The sequence below is a fragment of the Aythya marila genome (genome assembly GCF_965140915.1).
Source record: "Aythya marila genome assembly, chromosome: 14".
NCBI lineage: Eukaryota > Metazoa > Chordata > Aves > Anseriformes > Anatidae > Aythya > Aythya marila.
The window spans coordinates 19,577,632-19,594,746 of record NC_139055.1 but is presented as its reverse complement, the minus strand read 5'-3'; the positions used below and the strand labels follow the sequence as shown (position 1 = coordinate 19,594,746).

Sequence of the window (17,115 nt, the reverse complement as noted above, 5' to 3'; positions counted from 1 at the left end):
TCTGCATTCATCCAGGATGAGTGCTCCATACGCTTCAAACTGGAGTAATGAAAGAGGAACAGAGAATGACATCAGTGCAAAATGATAAATTTCAGTCATAAGCTGAAAACAGCTGCTGTGCATGAGAGGAAAGCTTGCAGCTTCCAAATTTAACTCACTTAGATGACATTTGGGTACTTCTAATTAAAATTTTAAAAAATCAATAGGTTTTACTGATAAGCTAACAGATGGCTTTAGCAAGATGACCAGAAAGACAGAATGCGTGGCACACTGAGCGCTTTGGCAAAACGTTGATCCTGGTGTCTATGCACCGACTGTTTTGCTGCAATAGTATTTTAACAAAATTTTTAACATGTATTAGGGTTTCCTAGTTCTGCGAGGCAATATCTGGAGTATACATGTATGTAATGATAACCAGAGTTGTTTGCAGTAGTGGTCAGCGCGACATTGCTCTTGCTAGAAAAGCAGTTTGTGTTCCTCCTGAGGACAAGGAGCTTTCACGCACAAAGTGCTAGGTAAGGTAACATCCAGGTTAACATCCATGAACTTGTTTCCTGGGTCAGCTGCTCAGAGTTCAGCAACCAGCGATGTCTCTGGGTACTACAAGCTTTCAGAAAGTCTTTGGAGATCAGACCACCTCCTTGTCTTCTCATTCCTTCCTACCCATGACCAAGAAGTGTCCAGATGCTCCCGTGGCAGGCCTGGGTGGGGAGCCGGGTGCTCTGATCCTGTGCTCTCGCCATGGAGAGGGAGCTGTCTGGAAGTCTTAGAATTCTTTCTTTTAGGCACTTTGAAATAGGCACTGTGGTGAAAAAAAGCTACAGAGAGGCACTGGAGGAGCTACCAGATGGAAAATTCTTTATTCTAGGTCGGTAGCACTAAATTATTCTCTGCTGTAACAAGGGCAGAGAAATTTTGAATGTGACAGTATTTTTAGCATTTAAATCTAGGAGATTTATTCCATTTTGGGGAAGATTAACAGCTGCTGCTAGCTCTGTAGCATTCCAACATCGTGACAGGATCGTACCCAGACTGCAGAGCTCAGCATCCCGCCCGGCCCTCCCTGAAGCTGCTGGGAGATCAGGACTTGCTACGAGGAAAGAAATGGGTCAGAATTTTCCCCAGGATTTGGAGGCGCTCTTGCACTGTGCCGAGCTGCGGAGCCTTGCTGTGCCGCCTTCACCGCAGCCCCGCCTGGCTCGCCCTGAGAGGTCAGGCAGGTGCAGACGCTGTGCGCCAAGTGCTGCGCTCTGGTTTGCTTTGTTGGCGTGTAATAATGTTTCGGGGCATTTTGCTGATGATACCAGATTCTTACTGGGCTTAATGCAGTGGAATTGATTTCTGTTTGCCAGGCTATCATTCCCCTCAGCAGGGAAAAATCAATGCAGATCAATCACATGTGATTTTGCATGCCATTAGATCCCAGTTTAACCTCTGCCGTCCTGCTCCCTTTCTCCCCCTTGCCCCCTGTGGGAGACCACACAGTTTGGAGGAGGACTGATGGCATGGCCCGGCCGCACATGACCCTGCCAGCTGCACTCTGCGCCATGTGGGTGGCACCAGGGGGCATGTCCCTGTCTGCCTTCCACATAGCTTTGCCTGTGATTTTCTTTTTAGCCCATCTTTTGTGTAGCCAAGAGGCCTTGAAGTCCTCCTTCTTTTGGTTCCTCCTTAGCATTTTTGACAGGCTGTTAAGAAAGCTTCAGAGGATTTGTAGCAGAGGATTTGGGTCTTGGAAAGGGCTTTTCCCTCTGCATTCCTGGAGCCGATGGAGCTCTTGTGCAGGGCAGGGCTCTCAGAGCTGCCCAGTGCCCTGCTTTATTTCACGGGAAGTGATTCCGAGAAGCCCTGGCCATCCCCAGAAGAGGTGAATGGGACCTGTGAAACCTCAAAGTCCATGAAGTGACCAGGAGTACCCACAATTTCCTTACACAGAAGTCCTTGTTGTAAGGACTCGTGGAGGCTCTGGTCCCAAAACATTCTCAATTTGTCAGCCAGTTGATGCTGTGACAGAAAGGCATGCTTTGCCTCTTTGCATTTGGGGCTTGGGTTTTGTTTGTTTTGAGTGTTGTTTTCTTTCCCTTCCCTTTTGTAAATCATACAAAACTGGAAGAATGTTGTTGCTCCTTTGGAAAAGCCTTTCAGTGTTCAAGCCTGCACACTGGTATTTTCACAATTCTCCTTCAAAACTCATGGTTTGTTTAAAGCTCTGATGTGCAGCGTGAAGGTCTCATTGCTAACATCCTGTGTATTTCAGGGTTGTTAAAATACCCTGTTATCTCTGTTATCTACCCATTAACGGAGGGGCTGCCTTGGGATGGGCAGGATGTGCTTGCAGTGAGCTGTTATCCCACTCTTATCAGCGTTAAACTGGATTTGACAACTCAGCCTGGGATTTGAATGATCTAAATCCTTCTTCATTTGGCAACCCGTTTTGCTGTTATTTATGGTGCTTCTGAATTTATTGCCATCCGCAGGTTTGGAGGCTTTGCATGCAGTGCCATCAGTGAAGTGATTTATACAAATAATGAAAAGAAAGGGTCTTCCAGTGCCACGCTGAGGTCACAAATCCCCTTTGTGGCCTCACTTCTCTGCTCCAGCTCAGCGCTCTGGCTCCCGGTCAGTGCCCAGCCTGCAGCGCTGTGCCCAGGAGCCTCTTGGTGGATGGGGCATGGACTGGGCGCTGGGGTACGGGACATGGGGCTGCCCAGGGCACCCATCCCAAAAGGGACTCGTCCCTCTGGGGGAGCAGCCACAGGGGAAGGAGGTGCAGAGATGAGTGGTGAGGCTCAGGGCCTTGCTGCTTGTCCTGCCTGAGCGTTGGGCAAGCGTTGCGCTTCCAGTAGGTGCATGAAAAAGTAGAGGGAGAAAGGAACGAGAGCAAAGCTCTGTATATCTGGCAGGAGCTGTATAGCCAGTGTTGGTTCATATCCAGGGGGATTTTTTTTTCAGATTTTGTTTCTGCATTTTTATCTGCTGATTATTACTATATGGTGCATCTCTCAGATCTTCCATGACTGCAGGTGGACACATCCTTTTGGCTTCAGCAGAGCTCTGCCAGCTTGTTGTCTGTCCAACAAAGTAACAGAAAAAGCACCTATTTGTCACTTACATTTGGGAAAGGAAAATCTAGCACCATTTTATGCAAAGACATCTCCATTACAGTTTGAACAATCTGCTAAGAGTACTACCACTTCTAGCTTTTTGGGCAGTACACACAGTCTGATGCAGAGGCTGGGCACATCTGCCCTTAAACAGGAATCAGGGGGTGCCTTCAGCTGCCGCACTTGTGCCCAGCCAAGTGACAGTGACCAAGCACCAGGACTCGGAGGCCTGGGGCAGATAAGCAGCCTGTGTGAGGTGTTTGTAAGAATGGGTGAGCTTCAGGGGGAAACCATGCGTGGCAACATGGAGATGTCAGCTCTGGGTCTTGCTGGATTAGAAATAGCTAATTTTGCAGTTTTGTGACTTACTCTTTTGTGGATCTCAGACGCAAGCTCTGCTATTCACAATGTTGCTGCTCTGGCCAATTTATCATAATGATGCTTACAGTGATGCTCTTCCTGCCTCTAAGGCATTTTCTCTGCAGTTCATGAGAATGAAACTTTGCAAAAATACCTGTGTCTGTCATAGTCCTGCCATGCAGATGGAGAAGAGCAGTGCACAGGAAGGCTGTGTGACTCCCGAGGATGCAGAAGAAACGGGAGCGGAGGTAATGAAGGAAGACACGATCATGTGTTGACTCATGCATCCTCTGTCTCACGCTGACAGCGCCCTGACACACCTTTGGCAGCGAGCACGAGGCTGGTGACAGCACCGCTGCGAGCCCTTGCAGTGAGACTCCCCGCGTGTCTCCGGGCTGCTCTCGCACTGCCGCGCTGGGAGCGTGTGGCTGCTGCCGCTGGTAGGGCTTCTCAGCCAGCACCTGCCAGCCTACCTGCCAGGGCATCCAAAAGCAGGTGCTAAGTGTTGTAAGCACAAGACAAGTGTTTCTAACAAGGTAATAAAAAATTTTGGATCATCCAGTAAAGCTCTTGTTGCTAAGGGTTGCTGTAACATGTGTACCTCAGCTGGAAAGGGTATTCTTACCATGCAGGCAGATTTTTCCCTGTCTTAACTGGCTTTGAACCTCTTCTTGGCTTACTGTGCCACGCAGAGCACCTCTTTACAACCTCGCAGCCCGTTGGATCAGCCCTGTGGTGCGACTAGAATCTGCATGCACAGCTGGTGATGTGCAGTGGGCCGCACCATCCTGCCCTAGCAGAAATCATTCTGCCCCTTGGGAAGGGGTAGACGTTGAAAGAAGTGGTGAAAACTCAGCAATTCTGTGCAAGAGAGGCCCTAGAGAATGATGCCAGGCAGAGGGGAGGCACAGGCGGTCCTCACCTCCCAGGGCAGGTGGGACAGCACGGACAGGGCACCAGAAGTGGGTGCCTGGACCCCACACACACGAGAGAGGTGGGCGGCTGCGGGGGTCCAGCTTTTGGCACTGACTTCAGCCCTCTGGTTTTGCCCTCTTTCTGTGTAATAGCTGGCTTGTTTCCTCTTTACCTGGAAAATGAGCCTTCACTCGACAAAAGAATAGGGGGAGGGGGAAACCTGCTGTTGAGCGTGTGTGTACCCGTGTGTGTGTATTATAAATTTCCTATTTTTCTGATAAAGCTGCACCACTACAGTGAAAATCAAATCCAGTCTTCGATATTTTTAGCATGAAAGCGTGAAGGAACATTAATGCTCTCAGAAAGGGAGAGCTGCGGGCTGGTGCTGCTCGGAGGGGAGGGTCTCCATGGAAACAGTTTTCTTTAAATTCCTTGCATTTGGGGCACTGAGCATGTAGCGGACGATGAAGGAAATGAAAAAGCAGAAAAAAAGAAGCTTTTTTCCTTTTTGTGGTCACAAAACTACTGTAGGAACCTTAGGAGAAATGGACATAAATTATTGATCATTTCAATACACATAAATGCGAATTTTAATAAATAATTGCCTGGTCTTGTCTCGAGCGCCGCAGGAGGAGATTGGCAGGCAGCAGCCTGTAACCAGCCAGCCTGCGCCGGGGCCACAACTTTGCCGCGAGACATCTTTGACGAGGGTCTGGTGCTACACCCTGCTGATGCATTTTAATCTTTTTAAAGCTCCTTCCTTTTTCCCGTGGGAGGTGTTTTCCCATGTAATGCTGGGCTGCAGTTATTGCTCAGGGGTGTTTAGGAAGAGCAGGAGTGAGCCCACCTGTGTCCGTGGAGAGGTCCCACTGCTGTGGGTGGGCGTTGGATGGGGCTGGTGCCGGGCGGTGAGCAGAGCCCTTCAGCAGCCTGCCCACGGCTTGTGCAGCGTGAGGCATGCCAGGTGCAGAACTGTTTGCATAGCCAGACTTACACCCGTCTCCCATAAAGAGGGAGAGTGCGGGTTTGGGGTTAATTTTCTTAAGGGATGAAATCGTGCTGTTAGCCAGGTTCTGCTGCTGAGCTGCAGGAAGGCCTGGCTGTGGGCAGGAGCGAGCTTCCTGGCTCAGGGAGCCTGCTCCTGGCCCCCCATCAGGTAGCTGCTGTGGTCTGAAGAACGTCTCACTGCAGCCAGGAAAGTTACTTTAATTCCTTGAAAAACCAAGTGACCTAAAACCAGTGGCTGGTGATGGAGAAGATTAAATAGCACAAAGCAAGTACGTTTTCAGTGGTGTAATTTTAGAAGGAAAAAAATACCTCCTAGTGTAAGGTGCACATTCACACTGCTCTATGTGACCTTTACAGGTCCTGGGCTGCTGCAGCAGCATCTGCTCTAAATCTGTCCCCAGCACTCTCTGGGTGACACTGCTGCTGACATGGGGCTCGGTGAGGACGCTGTGGTGCCACTCACCACCCCGGGGGCCAACTCACCTGCACCGCTTGGCGCGTGCCAGCTGGCCTCAGGTGCTCTCTATTCACTATTGCTCGGGGTGTGTTCCTGATGTTCAGGTGTCCTCGGGCACCCGCGGGCAGCTCCACAGGGATCCCGGGAGCTCCTTCCCTGTCCTCCCTGCAGCAGGCCCAGTGCACCCTCAGGGCACAGGGAGCAGTGCTGGGGCCAGCTGCTGGGCTGCCCTTGGGCCTGCGGGCTGCCCGAGCACACGGCAGCGGGTTTGGATGCTGGCCCCGAAAGAGAAAGGGGTGGCTGGGGAGGGGGGGAGCTAAGTACTTAGCAGAGGACAGGTAGTTGGAAACTAGTGTTACAAGTGTGCCTGTTACATACATTGCTGACTGGAAACTGTCATGAATGAAAACTTCTGTCTGAATTAGGGTTTACCTCAAGCTGCTGAACTGGATTTGGCTCCAAACACAAAATCTCTCAGTGCTTAAGCATTTAATTTTAGCTGCGAGACCTGTCTGCAGCAAGGGATGCAATTGCATGTGAGAACGGGAGACATCTTTTGGGATATGTTTTTCTTACATTTGTTGTACTCAGCATCCCTTCTCTGAAATTGCAGGTTGGTTTCTGATTCTGCAGGATCCTCAAATTTTGTAGCAAGTCCATCCGATTTTATAGCAGCATGGGTGAGATGTGCCCTGTCTAGGTAATCATTGTCAATGCTTAACACATGTTGAAAATGCACTCCCCTCCTGTCCTTTGGGAGGCATTCACTGGGTGGGGTGCCTGTATGAAAGAGATTACATCAGATGGATGTTTTGTTTGCTGAAGTTTTACTGATTTCCTTTGTAAGCTCCTTGCTTCAACACAGCTTCTTTGCAGAGGCTTCCCTCATCCAAAGAACTTCATGGATCCTTGCAGCTCCGGCCTATCAGTCAGGCAAATCTGAGATGACAGAAGTGGGTGGGTGGTACCAGAGAGATTTGTTTTCCTAGTAGAAGGGGTGCAGGAAGCTGCAGGCTCCAGCACCGCGCTATGTGGATGTGGGGGCACTTGGCCACACCCTTTGCTTTGCTTTCCATAAACCCTTCTGGATTCTCTCTCAGGGCCCAACTTGGATGCTTGGCACTTTTTCCTTGCATTGTTAAATCTCTGGCTAACTCCTGTCCAAGTCATCGTGCAGGAGGGTAACTCGAGGCTGGAAAAGGCTGTTGGATCTAGCTCAGTTTTGCAGTGTAGAGGGTGTCAGATAACCCAGCTATTTTTGCAAGTATTGTTCCTACCTACCCCCACCCAAGTCTCCAATAAATCTTTGAAAGATCAGAGTTTTTTGTTGTTGTTGTTTAGGTTTTTGTTTTTTTCACCTTGGGTCTCTTAGTTGCTTCTGATCTGTGTTGGGTGGAAATGGTAATGGGCTGTGCATCACCTTAGCTGGTACACTGATGCATTGTAAACCTGTTGGCAGTGATGTGATCTGTTACCAGAGGTTTTACGTATGTGTAGATTGTATTGCCTAAGGAAAACCAGAAAAGGAAGAAAACAAACAAAAACCTTCCACGACCTGTTTTTCTAGTTGGAAGATGAGGATTATATTTAACCGGTAATTCAAACCCAGTCAAGAGAGGAATAACAGGTGCATCTGGAGAAGCTCAGGAGCCATTCAGTAGCTTGACACTAACCACAAAAACACTGAAATTCTTAACAGATATTATCATTCCTTGGTGGTGCAGCCAACTCTACTGCTGTTAGCCTGGCTTTTCACCAGTGCTAGAAAGAATAAAGTCTGGCCCTTCGGCAATGCTTTTCAACACTTTCATTAATGTTATTAACAGATGGTTAAAACCTTCCTGGCAGATTTTGCTACCCGCAAGTGCAGGCTGAGGCTGAATGGTTCCAAGCAAGAGGACAAAGTGCTTCACCTAGAGCTGTGCAGCGCAGACAGCTCAGCCCCGATGCACTCCCTGGTTCTGTTTGTTCAGGTGGGAATGTTCACCACTAGCCCCCTTGGGTTTTGTCTCCACAGTGACACCTCTGTCTGCAGGGAAAGAGTCTCCTTAATCTATTCACAGCAGCCAAATGTTGTAAATGAATTAAGACAAACTTCAGAATGCATTCGCATGTCATTAGAAATATGCTTAATGCTGGAGAGATGGGATAATACGGGGAAGAGGAACGAAAATTAATAGCAGCAGCATGGCGTTCATTACTCACCTGCCTGCTGCCATCTGGACTTTCACAGCTCAGCAGATGTGGTGGGCTCTGTGCACATCATCAGGGAAGGGTGGATCCAGGGAGTGAGTGAGATGTCCCCTTGAAGACATAAAGTGGTGGGCAGTGTGAATGAATGGAAGATGGTCTCTGCCCCAAATTTCTCACCCACTGGTCCTCACATGCATCTCTGGCACCATCCTTGGATGGACACAGTGCAGCATGGGGCGCGTGGCTGTGGGGCTGCACAGGGGGCTGGAGCATGTAGCTGTGGTGCTTTCTTTCTGCCAGCACCAGAAATTACTTGCTCACTCTGAAGGGTTTGTGAAGATCCCAGGTATCTCTGTTACCCTGGAGCTGTGGCAGGGTGGCTGAGGGTTGCAGTTATGGATGGAGCCATCCACGAGAGGAGATCTGCCATCCAACGGAGCCTGAAGACTCACAGTTTTGTACAACTGCATTGTTAAAGTGCGGCTGAGTGTTTTCTCATCACTGTTGTTCAGACCGATGCAAGCTTTAAAAGGACTTTGGGATATAAAGCCCGGAGGAATTAGGCCTGCAACTTGGCAGAAGTAATGTACGTGGGTATGACGATGTTGTCAGGCTGCTCCAGTCCAAGACAAGGGGCAAAGCAGCTGGAGCACTTGCTGTGCTGGCAGGCAGCCCTGGGCTGTGTGGTTGCTGGTGGGAGCTCAGAGCTCTGAGACCCCCACGGGGCTGCCACAGCCGCAGCATCATTTGGTGGTGGGTGGCGTGGAAGGCGCGGGCCATACTGAGCACTGGCAGCAGCTGCAGGAGTCTGTGCCAGTCTCTGAGTCTGCGTTTATGTCCTTTTCTCCTTGTCTTTTCTGATCTGCTATGGTGACTTTCTAATGGGCGCTCAAGAAGGATAAAGATCACAGGAGGGAGAAGGAACAGCTCAGGCTGTGTGTTTTGGGTATTTCTCGCACTGGCACATGGCACAGCTAATAAGTGAGAGAGCCATTATGGTGCCGGAGTGCTCTGGAGGGTGCAGAAGGGGCAGTCCAGGCAGGACCAGTGGCCTGGCTGAGTGGCTGTGTTTGCACACACAGGCGTTTGCACACGCAGACTTATTTGCCCACACCGCCAACACACGGGGTCTGCCTGCGTCTGAGGGGTGCAGGAGGCTTCGTCTGCAGGCTGTACGAACCCATGGGTATGGGCAAATGAGAAGGGAATAGAAATGCAAATTCTGTCAGCCTTCCTTGCAGAAATGAGCTGGCTGTTATAATAACTAAGTGCCTTTCATTGCAAAATCAATCTTGCACCAAGTACTGGGTCCCTGAGGCTGCCTTCGTTTTTCCCTACCCCTGCTTTGTGTTTGCTGACTGCTGCGCTTGAAGGCAGTCAGTGACACCAGTTGGGCAATAATTGCCACAGAATTAACCTCTGACATCCTTCTAAAAATAGCCCTAATAAATCCAATCATTAGCAGTTCTCCTGCCTGCTTTGCCTCAAGGGTAAATGCTGCAGATTAAAGCGTTTACAAGCCACAGGTCTGTGAGCGGTTCCTCGCCTCTGCCCTTGCAGTAACCTTGCACCTGCCCCTGTGGGGGAGTTTTGTGTGCTGGTGGTGACAGCGGGCACCAGCCCTGCTCCAGGGGAAGGTGAATGGCGAGAGCACGGTGGCTGCTGGATGAAGGAGGAATGAAAGGCATCGCTTCCCTTGGTCCTGATGGACCCAGGGAGATTCAGCAGTGCGCAGAGGAAAGCGGCACCATCAGTGTGGTCCCTCAGGCTGCTCTGCCCAGTGGGTTAGGGTGGCAGAGGTGAGGGGTCCTCACCTGCTGCACGCCCCCTCTCTCTGCAGGTGAAGCCCCGCAGCCCGAGGGTGGAGGGGTGGCAGCGGTGCCAGCCCAGCATGCACAGGCGAGGACAGTAATGAGCCGGCTGGGCGCTGCTCGCTGCCATGTCCCCCGGGGCCTGGTCCCCTCGCGCTGCGGCAGCTCTCCTGATTGTGCCACGGGGGTCCCAGCTCCACACCCCCCCAGCCTCCAGCACAGCAGGGGTGGGAAGCAGCCCCGAGTCAGGTCAGGCCTGGGGTCATGCCCCTCCGGACAGTGAAGTTCCAAAATTCTGTGACCATTGCTGTATACAACAGAAAACCTGAGGCTTAAGGAAATTTCACAGGGGAGACAGAGAGCTGACACCACACGTTGCCTTTAGCTGCATGGGGAATGGCGCCTTTTAGACGACTGTGAAAAGCCAGTCTACAGTTACTTAAATTGTCTTTGTCTTTTTCTTTTCAGCTGACATTATCTCTACAGTTGAATTCAACCACACAGGAGAATTACTAGCAACAGGGGACAAGGGGGGTCGGGTTGTAATATTTCAGCGTGAGCAGGAGGTAAGTGCGAGTGAATGCAAAATGCCCATTTTATTCTTTTAAAAGAAGCTTCCTGCTGTTTCCTAATCCGTATGTGTCACTCTTAACTTCAGTTCTCTCCTGGCAGACTCAAAACCAAAAAGTGACTATTATCAGAAGCAGGATCTTGTAAAACGCCCTAAAAAAACATATGGCATTTCCTGCATCCTTTTTTGTTCCTGCTGGTGTTCTACCTGTCTGTGCTTTGGGGTATTTGTTGAGTTTGTCATGGGGGCCCTGCACTGGAGCACAAATCCCTCCAGCAACACCCTTTACACTGCCCGAACCTGAGGAAAGCATAGTTGGATCGGTGATCACTTTTTCCTTCCAAAACACATCCCTGGAGGAAATTTTGAGTTCTTTGTTAAAAGTTTTAAGTCACAGTCTGTCCAAATTCCTGCAGAAGTCACATTTGCACTTGGTGCTCAGTGTGAGACTAAAAGGCTGCTGCATGTACTGGTGGCCCAGCTGTGCACAAAACGTGGCTGGCGAAGGGGAGCTGTCACGGGCCCTGGCAGCCTGGAAGGTCCCCCTGCATCTCCACGGCTGTCCAGGGTAGTGGGTCTGGCGTGGCTCACACGGTGCTTCACAGCCTGACCTGGACAGAAGCAAAGCTCCCTTTGTGGGTGGTTTCTGAAGGTGGAAAGCGATGAGTGAGGCCTGGACATTAAAAATGTTGTCCAATGATGGTTTAAATTTTTCTCAAAGTTGTAATGTCCACACTGTTTCTGTATATGCTGGATGAACAGATAGATTAAGAGTTACATGCATAGACACTTCATCTGCCTTCCCATTAGTATTTCTCCTTTATCTCTCATTTTATTATTCTACCGCTTTTGTTGAACTTTCCACTTCCTAACATCATGCAGGATATATTCCATTCACCTCCTGCCCTGAAACTCCACTCTGCTCGTGGAGACAAATGGGACTTTAGCAACCCAAATGCATCATTTGCGTGCGGGAAGTTAATCTGCACAATAGTTGTCATTTAATTACCTCAGCCCCATTCAGAGCCTGATGCTGTAAGGTTCACTGCATGGGATTTGGAGATACACAATACCTTGTGAGACTGAGCACTGAGCCATGTTATACAGAATTAATTCTTGCAGAGATTGTCTCCTTTCCATGGTTGTTTTATTCTTGCTTTATATTTGTGCATCTGTGGGGTGGATTCTCCTTATCCTGTGCAAGTGAAGCAATTCCGTTGGTGTCTCTGGCACTGGTTTCAGCATGCCGGTTGGGGCTGGCTTGCTGTCAGCCCTCGTTGTTCCATACAAGTTTCTCCTGGAGGTGACCAGCCTGGGGGCTCTGCTTGCTGTGGGCACAGCATGAGAGCAGTGCCCCAGCCTGGCATTGCCAGCGTGCTGGATCTGGCACGGGAGGAGGGTGCTGCGCGGGTCGCAGCTTGGCTTTCTCACCTGAGCTGCTGCCTGTCACTGCGGTGAGGTGCTCACTGTGTAACAACCTCGGAGGACAAGAGAGTCAACAGAATATTTTCTCCTCTCCGTGTCTTAAATTTCTCTTTATCCCCCTTCCTGCAGAGCAAAAACCAACCCCACCGCAGGGGAGAATACAATGTTTACAGCACTTTCCAGAGCCACGAGCCAGAGTTCGATTACCTGAAGAGTTTGGAGATAGAAGAGAAGATCAATAAAATACGATGGCTCCCACAGCAAAATGCAGCCTATTTCCTGCTCTCCACCAACGGTATGTGACCATGGCCATGGCTCCCCAGCCCTGGAGAGGCAGAGGGAGCTTCTCTGTAAGGCTTCTGCTGGAGAAATATATATTTTTTAAAAATGTTGACTCACTTCACAGCAAACACCAATATAAAAAGGGTAACAGGAACCTGGCCAAAGTGTTCTGGCAGAGCCTGATTCTCGTGCACCAGCTTTTGTCTTTATTTCACAGCTTTCACTCACTGCAAGGAGTGAATCTTTTCCCACTGCTGACTTTTTTTTTTTTTTTTTTTTTTGGTTTTTGGAACCTGGGAACTCTTTGTGTTTTTGGGGGTGGTGGTGGTTTTTAAAGAAAAAAACCAGAGATGATTTGTTTGAATTTGCGTTCAGCTCAGCAGTTTTGTGTTACGTTCAGATAAATATCAGGAGGATCCAGGAATATTACTTGGGATGAATAGGACCTTAAGATGGATGTGACTTAATTACTTCAGGGGAAAAGGAGGGGTCTAATTATCTTCCATAACCAACTTACTTTGTATTGTAGAATTGACTCTATTGATCATTATAATAAAATTCAAAGACTTACTAAACTCATTTGGGGGAAGAATCATCGAAATGCAATGAAGATTAATTATAGAGCATAATGTTCTGTTAATTGAGTTTTTAAATAGTTTTTTGATTAACAGGGATATTATCTTTGCATTTGGAATGGTGTTTCATATACTAGCAGGTTATCAAAACAGCTCTTTGTAAAATATTCCCATGTTATGCTGTTTCTTTTTGTTCTTACTCTTAAACTAACATTATATGTAGAAGCACCCTGAAGTAAAGTGGGTTAATAAAAACAAAATTAGTGGCAGTCAGTTACAATTGCTGTGTAAAGGGGAAAATTAAGATGAATGATGTGTGTGTAAAACCTGATGGAAGTGATGATAAACTATTGATGAAGTCTGCCAAGAGAGAGGAAAGAAAGCACCATCATTCAGTGTAAAGACCGCCTGGAGGACTTTGTGGTGCAGGATCAATGGGATGCCCGAAGGGACAGGGTGGGGCACTGGTGGTGAGGGAAATCAGGGCTGCTTTCAGAGTCAGTAATAGGTGCTGGAGTTGGTTCAGTTTCTGGATGGGGAAAGTCACAAGTGACTTCTGAGTAAATTATATCGTGACTTCACCTTGCTCTGGGAGTTTCCAGGAGAGAGAGCTTACATTCCCAAGGACTTGCTCCTTCAGAATTCTGCTGTATCTGCCAGCTTGCCTCTAGCCTTGAGTCATCTATTGCTCTGTTCCGCTCTTCCCATGCTGTATTTCTTGCTTAAACTACATTAGAAGCAAAATTACGTACGTTGAAGCATTCTGTGCCTAATGAGTTTTGTCAGCTCCCCAGTACTCACCCTGTAGCAGCAACAGCACTGCTGTGCCTGGTGGCCCCCATACCCGATGGGGCTAACCTATACCAGGGTAGCTCTGTGGATGCTCCCACCCCTCCTTGTGTGTTTTGTCAGGGGCGGGCTGGGCGTGCAGGCGAGTGGAGATGGGCGCATGCAGGCACACACGGCTCGGCAGCAGAGCAGAGCTGGGCAGGTGTGCACGGCACTGCCGGCCACAGGGACACGCAGCCCAGCTTCCCTGCGCCGCTTGGGGCCTGCTGTCATAGCCAGTGCCTCGTCACCTCCTCATGCAGGGCTCAGCGAGACCCCATCACTTGATATGTCGAACACCAGCATTCAAGGCATAATTGCTGAGGCTGCCTGCCTTGGGAAATCGCATTTTGTATTATTTGTACATTCATCTGATGGTTCTATTTTTTTGTTCAATAATTTTCTTATGTATGTAGTAAGTGCACAAGCTGTTGTCCAGCAGGAGTATGAAAACAAAAGTTCTCAGGGCAAGGTGGCATGGTGACAGTTGCATTTTCTGGGAGGGTTTCTTTCCATGTAACTGCATTGCTTCCAGTACGTTAAAGATGAGGATGTAGCAGACTTTCAACTTGGAAGCCAACTGACATGGCCTTGCCGTTCCTGTCAGATGTTCCTCCAGGAGCAGCCAGGCGTAACTCTGTCTTCTCTCCCAGATAAAACTGTGAAGCTGTGGAAAGTCAGTGAGCGAGACAAGAGGCCGGAGGGATACAACCTCAAGGATGAAGATGGACGCCTCCGAGACCCCTCCATGATTACCACACTGCGGGTGAGTGAAGTCAGACCAGGATTGCCAGGAAATCTTTCTTTTATGGGCTTGGAAAAATATGACTGCCAATGCTACAGTGTACAGCGGTACCAGTCACACCACGCTGCCTTGGTGGGATTGGTCTCTGAGGGCAGGGGTGCTGGCTGCTGTTTCAGTCGCTTTTCATTTTCCTGCCAACCTATGTAGATTAAAACTGGCCTCCTAAACACCCAAGGCTACGTTTTCCATTTACTGCAAGGGAGATGCATGCACAAAACCCATTAAACCAGCCATCCCTGCACCCTGGGAGTGCTCCCATGTTTGGGAGCTCTGGAGAGGGAAGGCACAGCAATGCTGCAGTTCTCATCTTCTGGGCTTGCTGTGCACTCTGGGCCTTGGGAGATGATTGCACCTGGAGAGCAGCATGCCAGTAAATTTGCTCTTCCTCCCAGTGCTGCCGTGCTGTGTCTGCTTCTGATCTTTAATTTGCATATAAAGAGCCAACTCTGGCCGGAGGCAGTGCGTGGCCTGTTAATTCAATCAGAGCTTGCCTGTGCTCCGGTAGCTCCAGCTGCTCAGGTCCAGGCAGCACAGAGACCCCGTAGCCCCGTGCCCTGCAGGAGCAGCCCTGTCATGAGCAGGTGCCCCTCTGACAGCTGGGAGAAGCCTCGCCCCCCTCTGCTTGATATTCAGGGCAGAAACAGAAAATTGCTCCTTTAACCTGTGGGTGTAGAAATTCCAAATATTCAGTATTTTTGTCACGGCATTAATCAGGCCATACTAGCTTGTCATTTATTAATATCCTGTCAGAATTTGCATTTTAAGTACTCAGGTTTTGTATTTATATATATATAAAATTGTTGGTATGATTACCCTTGGCTCACTTTTATAGCTTTCAGTTTCATTGCAGATTAAGCCTTTGAGAACCCCAGACAGCTAGTTAATTCTCGCCTCCGTACTGAGTTGCTCCTGGGGCCAGCAGGCATTTTTCCTTACAGAGCAGGAAAACCGTATATTTCATGTATATATGAATCTGCTGTCATGCTTCAGGCAGCATTTCCAGATTAATACACTTTCACCCAGACAGCCTGCTGGAGGACTTCACTTGGGATCTGGATGCTGGTGCTGTAGTTACCAACGCTGAGCGGGATGGGAGGTGGATTGTAAAAAGACAGCAAGTGTTAAGGGGTTTTACTGTGGTTACTGCTTTTTTCCTCTGTCTACATGCATTGAAAAGCCCTGGGCTTACAGAGAAAGTGCAGGTCCTACTTCCTCCTGGGTCTGTGGTCTTGGCGCCTGTGCTGAGCTCTGCAGTGGGCACTGGTGGGTGCTGGTATCGGTGCTGGTGCCTCCCCTTGTCCCCATGCCCAGGGTCTCCTGAGCACCCAAAACAGCCCATTGGAAACAATTCAAAATGAAAAATGACAGGCCAACATTCTCACAAGCTACTTTTTTTTAATATTGATTTATTTTTATTTCTAATGTATCCTTTAAGAACACTGAATTTCTGGGGGAAGCAGAGCAGCCCGAGTTCAGGGTAAAGGTGATGCTTGTTTCTTTTCTTTCCTGCACAAACTGCTTTAAAATTGACACAACATCAATGTAACATCTTAAGTGAAATATTTCATTATAGAAACATTGAGTTTTGACATTTTGAAATGAAACCTCTAAACCTTTTGAAAAAACATTATGAAAGTTTCCTTGACTTTTCTTAAAGGCTGAATATCCAGAATGCTTACTGGCCTGAATAGCAAACAGACGTATTTTGGTGTAGATCAAGGATTTATATTTTGGGCTGGCCCTCAGCATCATCTTCGTAGTGCCCCGTGCACCCCAGATGTTTGCCTCGCCTCCCGTGCCCGTGGCCCACCACGTGCCAGGGGCCAGGGCTCTGTCTCTGCGGGCCGCTGCTGGGCTCCCTTCCAGCTGGCCGCAGCGTGTGGGGAGCACAGCCTGCGGAGCACAGCCCGCGGCCGGCACAGGGCCCTCGTCTGCATGCAGCCGCTCTTCTACCTGCACAAGGCAGCTGTTGATGCTCTGGTGTCACTCGGAGGGTCTTGAAGCTGTCCTGCTGCTGCTTCTGCCACCTTTCTGGCATGGGTTAGTGGCATAACGGGAGCAGCCAGCCCCGAGCAGGGCTGTGTCACGGGGGGTGTGGGCACATGGGGCTGGCCCCGTGTCAGGGCCATCACTGCTGGAGCCGCTCCTGGCGCCTCTGCACTCGCTGCCCCACAGGCTGGGAGCCGCTCAATCGGCCAGGCGAGGGTAACGATGCCTTGGCAGGTGACAGTTATGAAAATAAATAATTGTCATACTCATCTGTGCTATTGATTGTTGGCGTTAGCTGATTGCATTTGACCACATCCTGGCATTTGATTTGGCGACCGCAGGGCTGCGGGGGAACCAGAGATCAGTCTGGGCATCCTTTGCAGGCCTTCAACCTTAAATCACAGCTCCAGCCCACCTGCCACTGCCTGCACGTGGAGCGGTGTCCCCAAGGAGGAGCAGGAGTGCTGAGGTGTGGCTGGTGCCAGGTCCAGCCCCGGGCAGCGTGGTACGGGGCTTTGTGGCCAAGGCACCCTCCTCCCAGCCCTGCTGCAGCCTTCCTGACCCCACACCAGACTCCTTGGTGGGAAAGGTCTGTCAGTGGCTTTTTCTATTCTCACTTATGCTTGTTTTCTGGCTTCTTCTTTTTTTTTTTTTTTTTTTTTTCAATTGTGAATCATTTGCACTGTATGTGAGAGAAAGGTGAGGCTTTAGATAAATCATTAAGTAATTTGTGTTCATGCCATGTGCTGGTGCCATTGCAGGCCCTGTGCTGGTTCTGGTGTGTATGGAGCA

At 49.4% G+C, this 17,115-nt stretch overlaps 1 protein-coding gene across 2 annotated transcripts in view; it reads left to right on the top strand.

The window, feature by feature from the left end:
• PPP2R2B (protein phosphatase 2 regulatory subunit Bbeta) overlaps positions 1-17,115 on the top strand; it is a 91,749-nt gene that overhangs the window by 55,214 nt on the left and 19,420 nt on the right. For both annotated transcript variants that reach the window (XM_082771960.1, XM_082771961.1), the window contains exons 2-4: positions 10,317-10,414; positions 11,974-12,139; positions 14,183-14,295. In XM_082771960.1, coding sequence (XP_082628086.1) covers positions 10,317-10,414; positions 11,974-12,139; positions 14,183-14,295 — 377 coding nt within the window. The remainder of the gene's footprint in view (positions 1-10,316; positions 10,415-11,973; positions 12,140-14,182; positions 14,296-17,115) is intronic.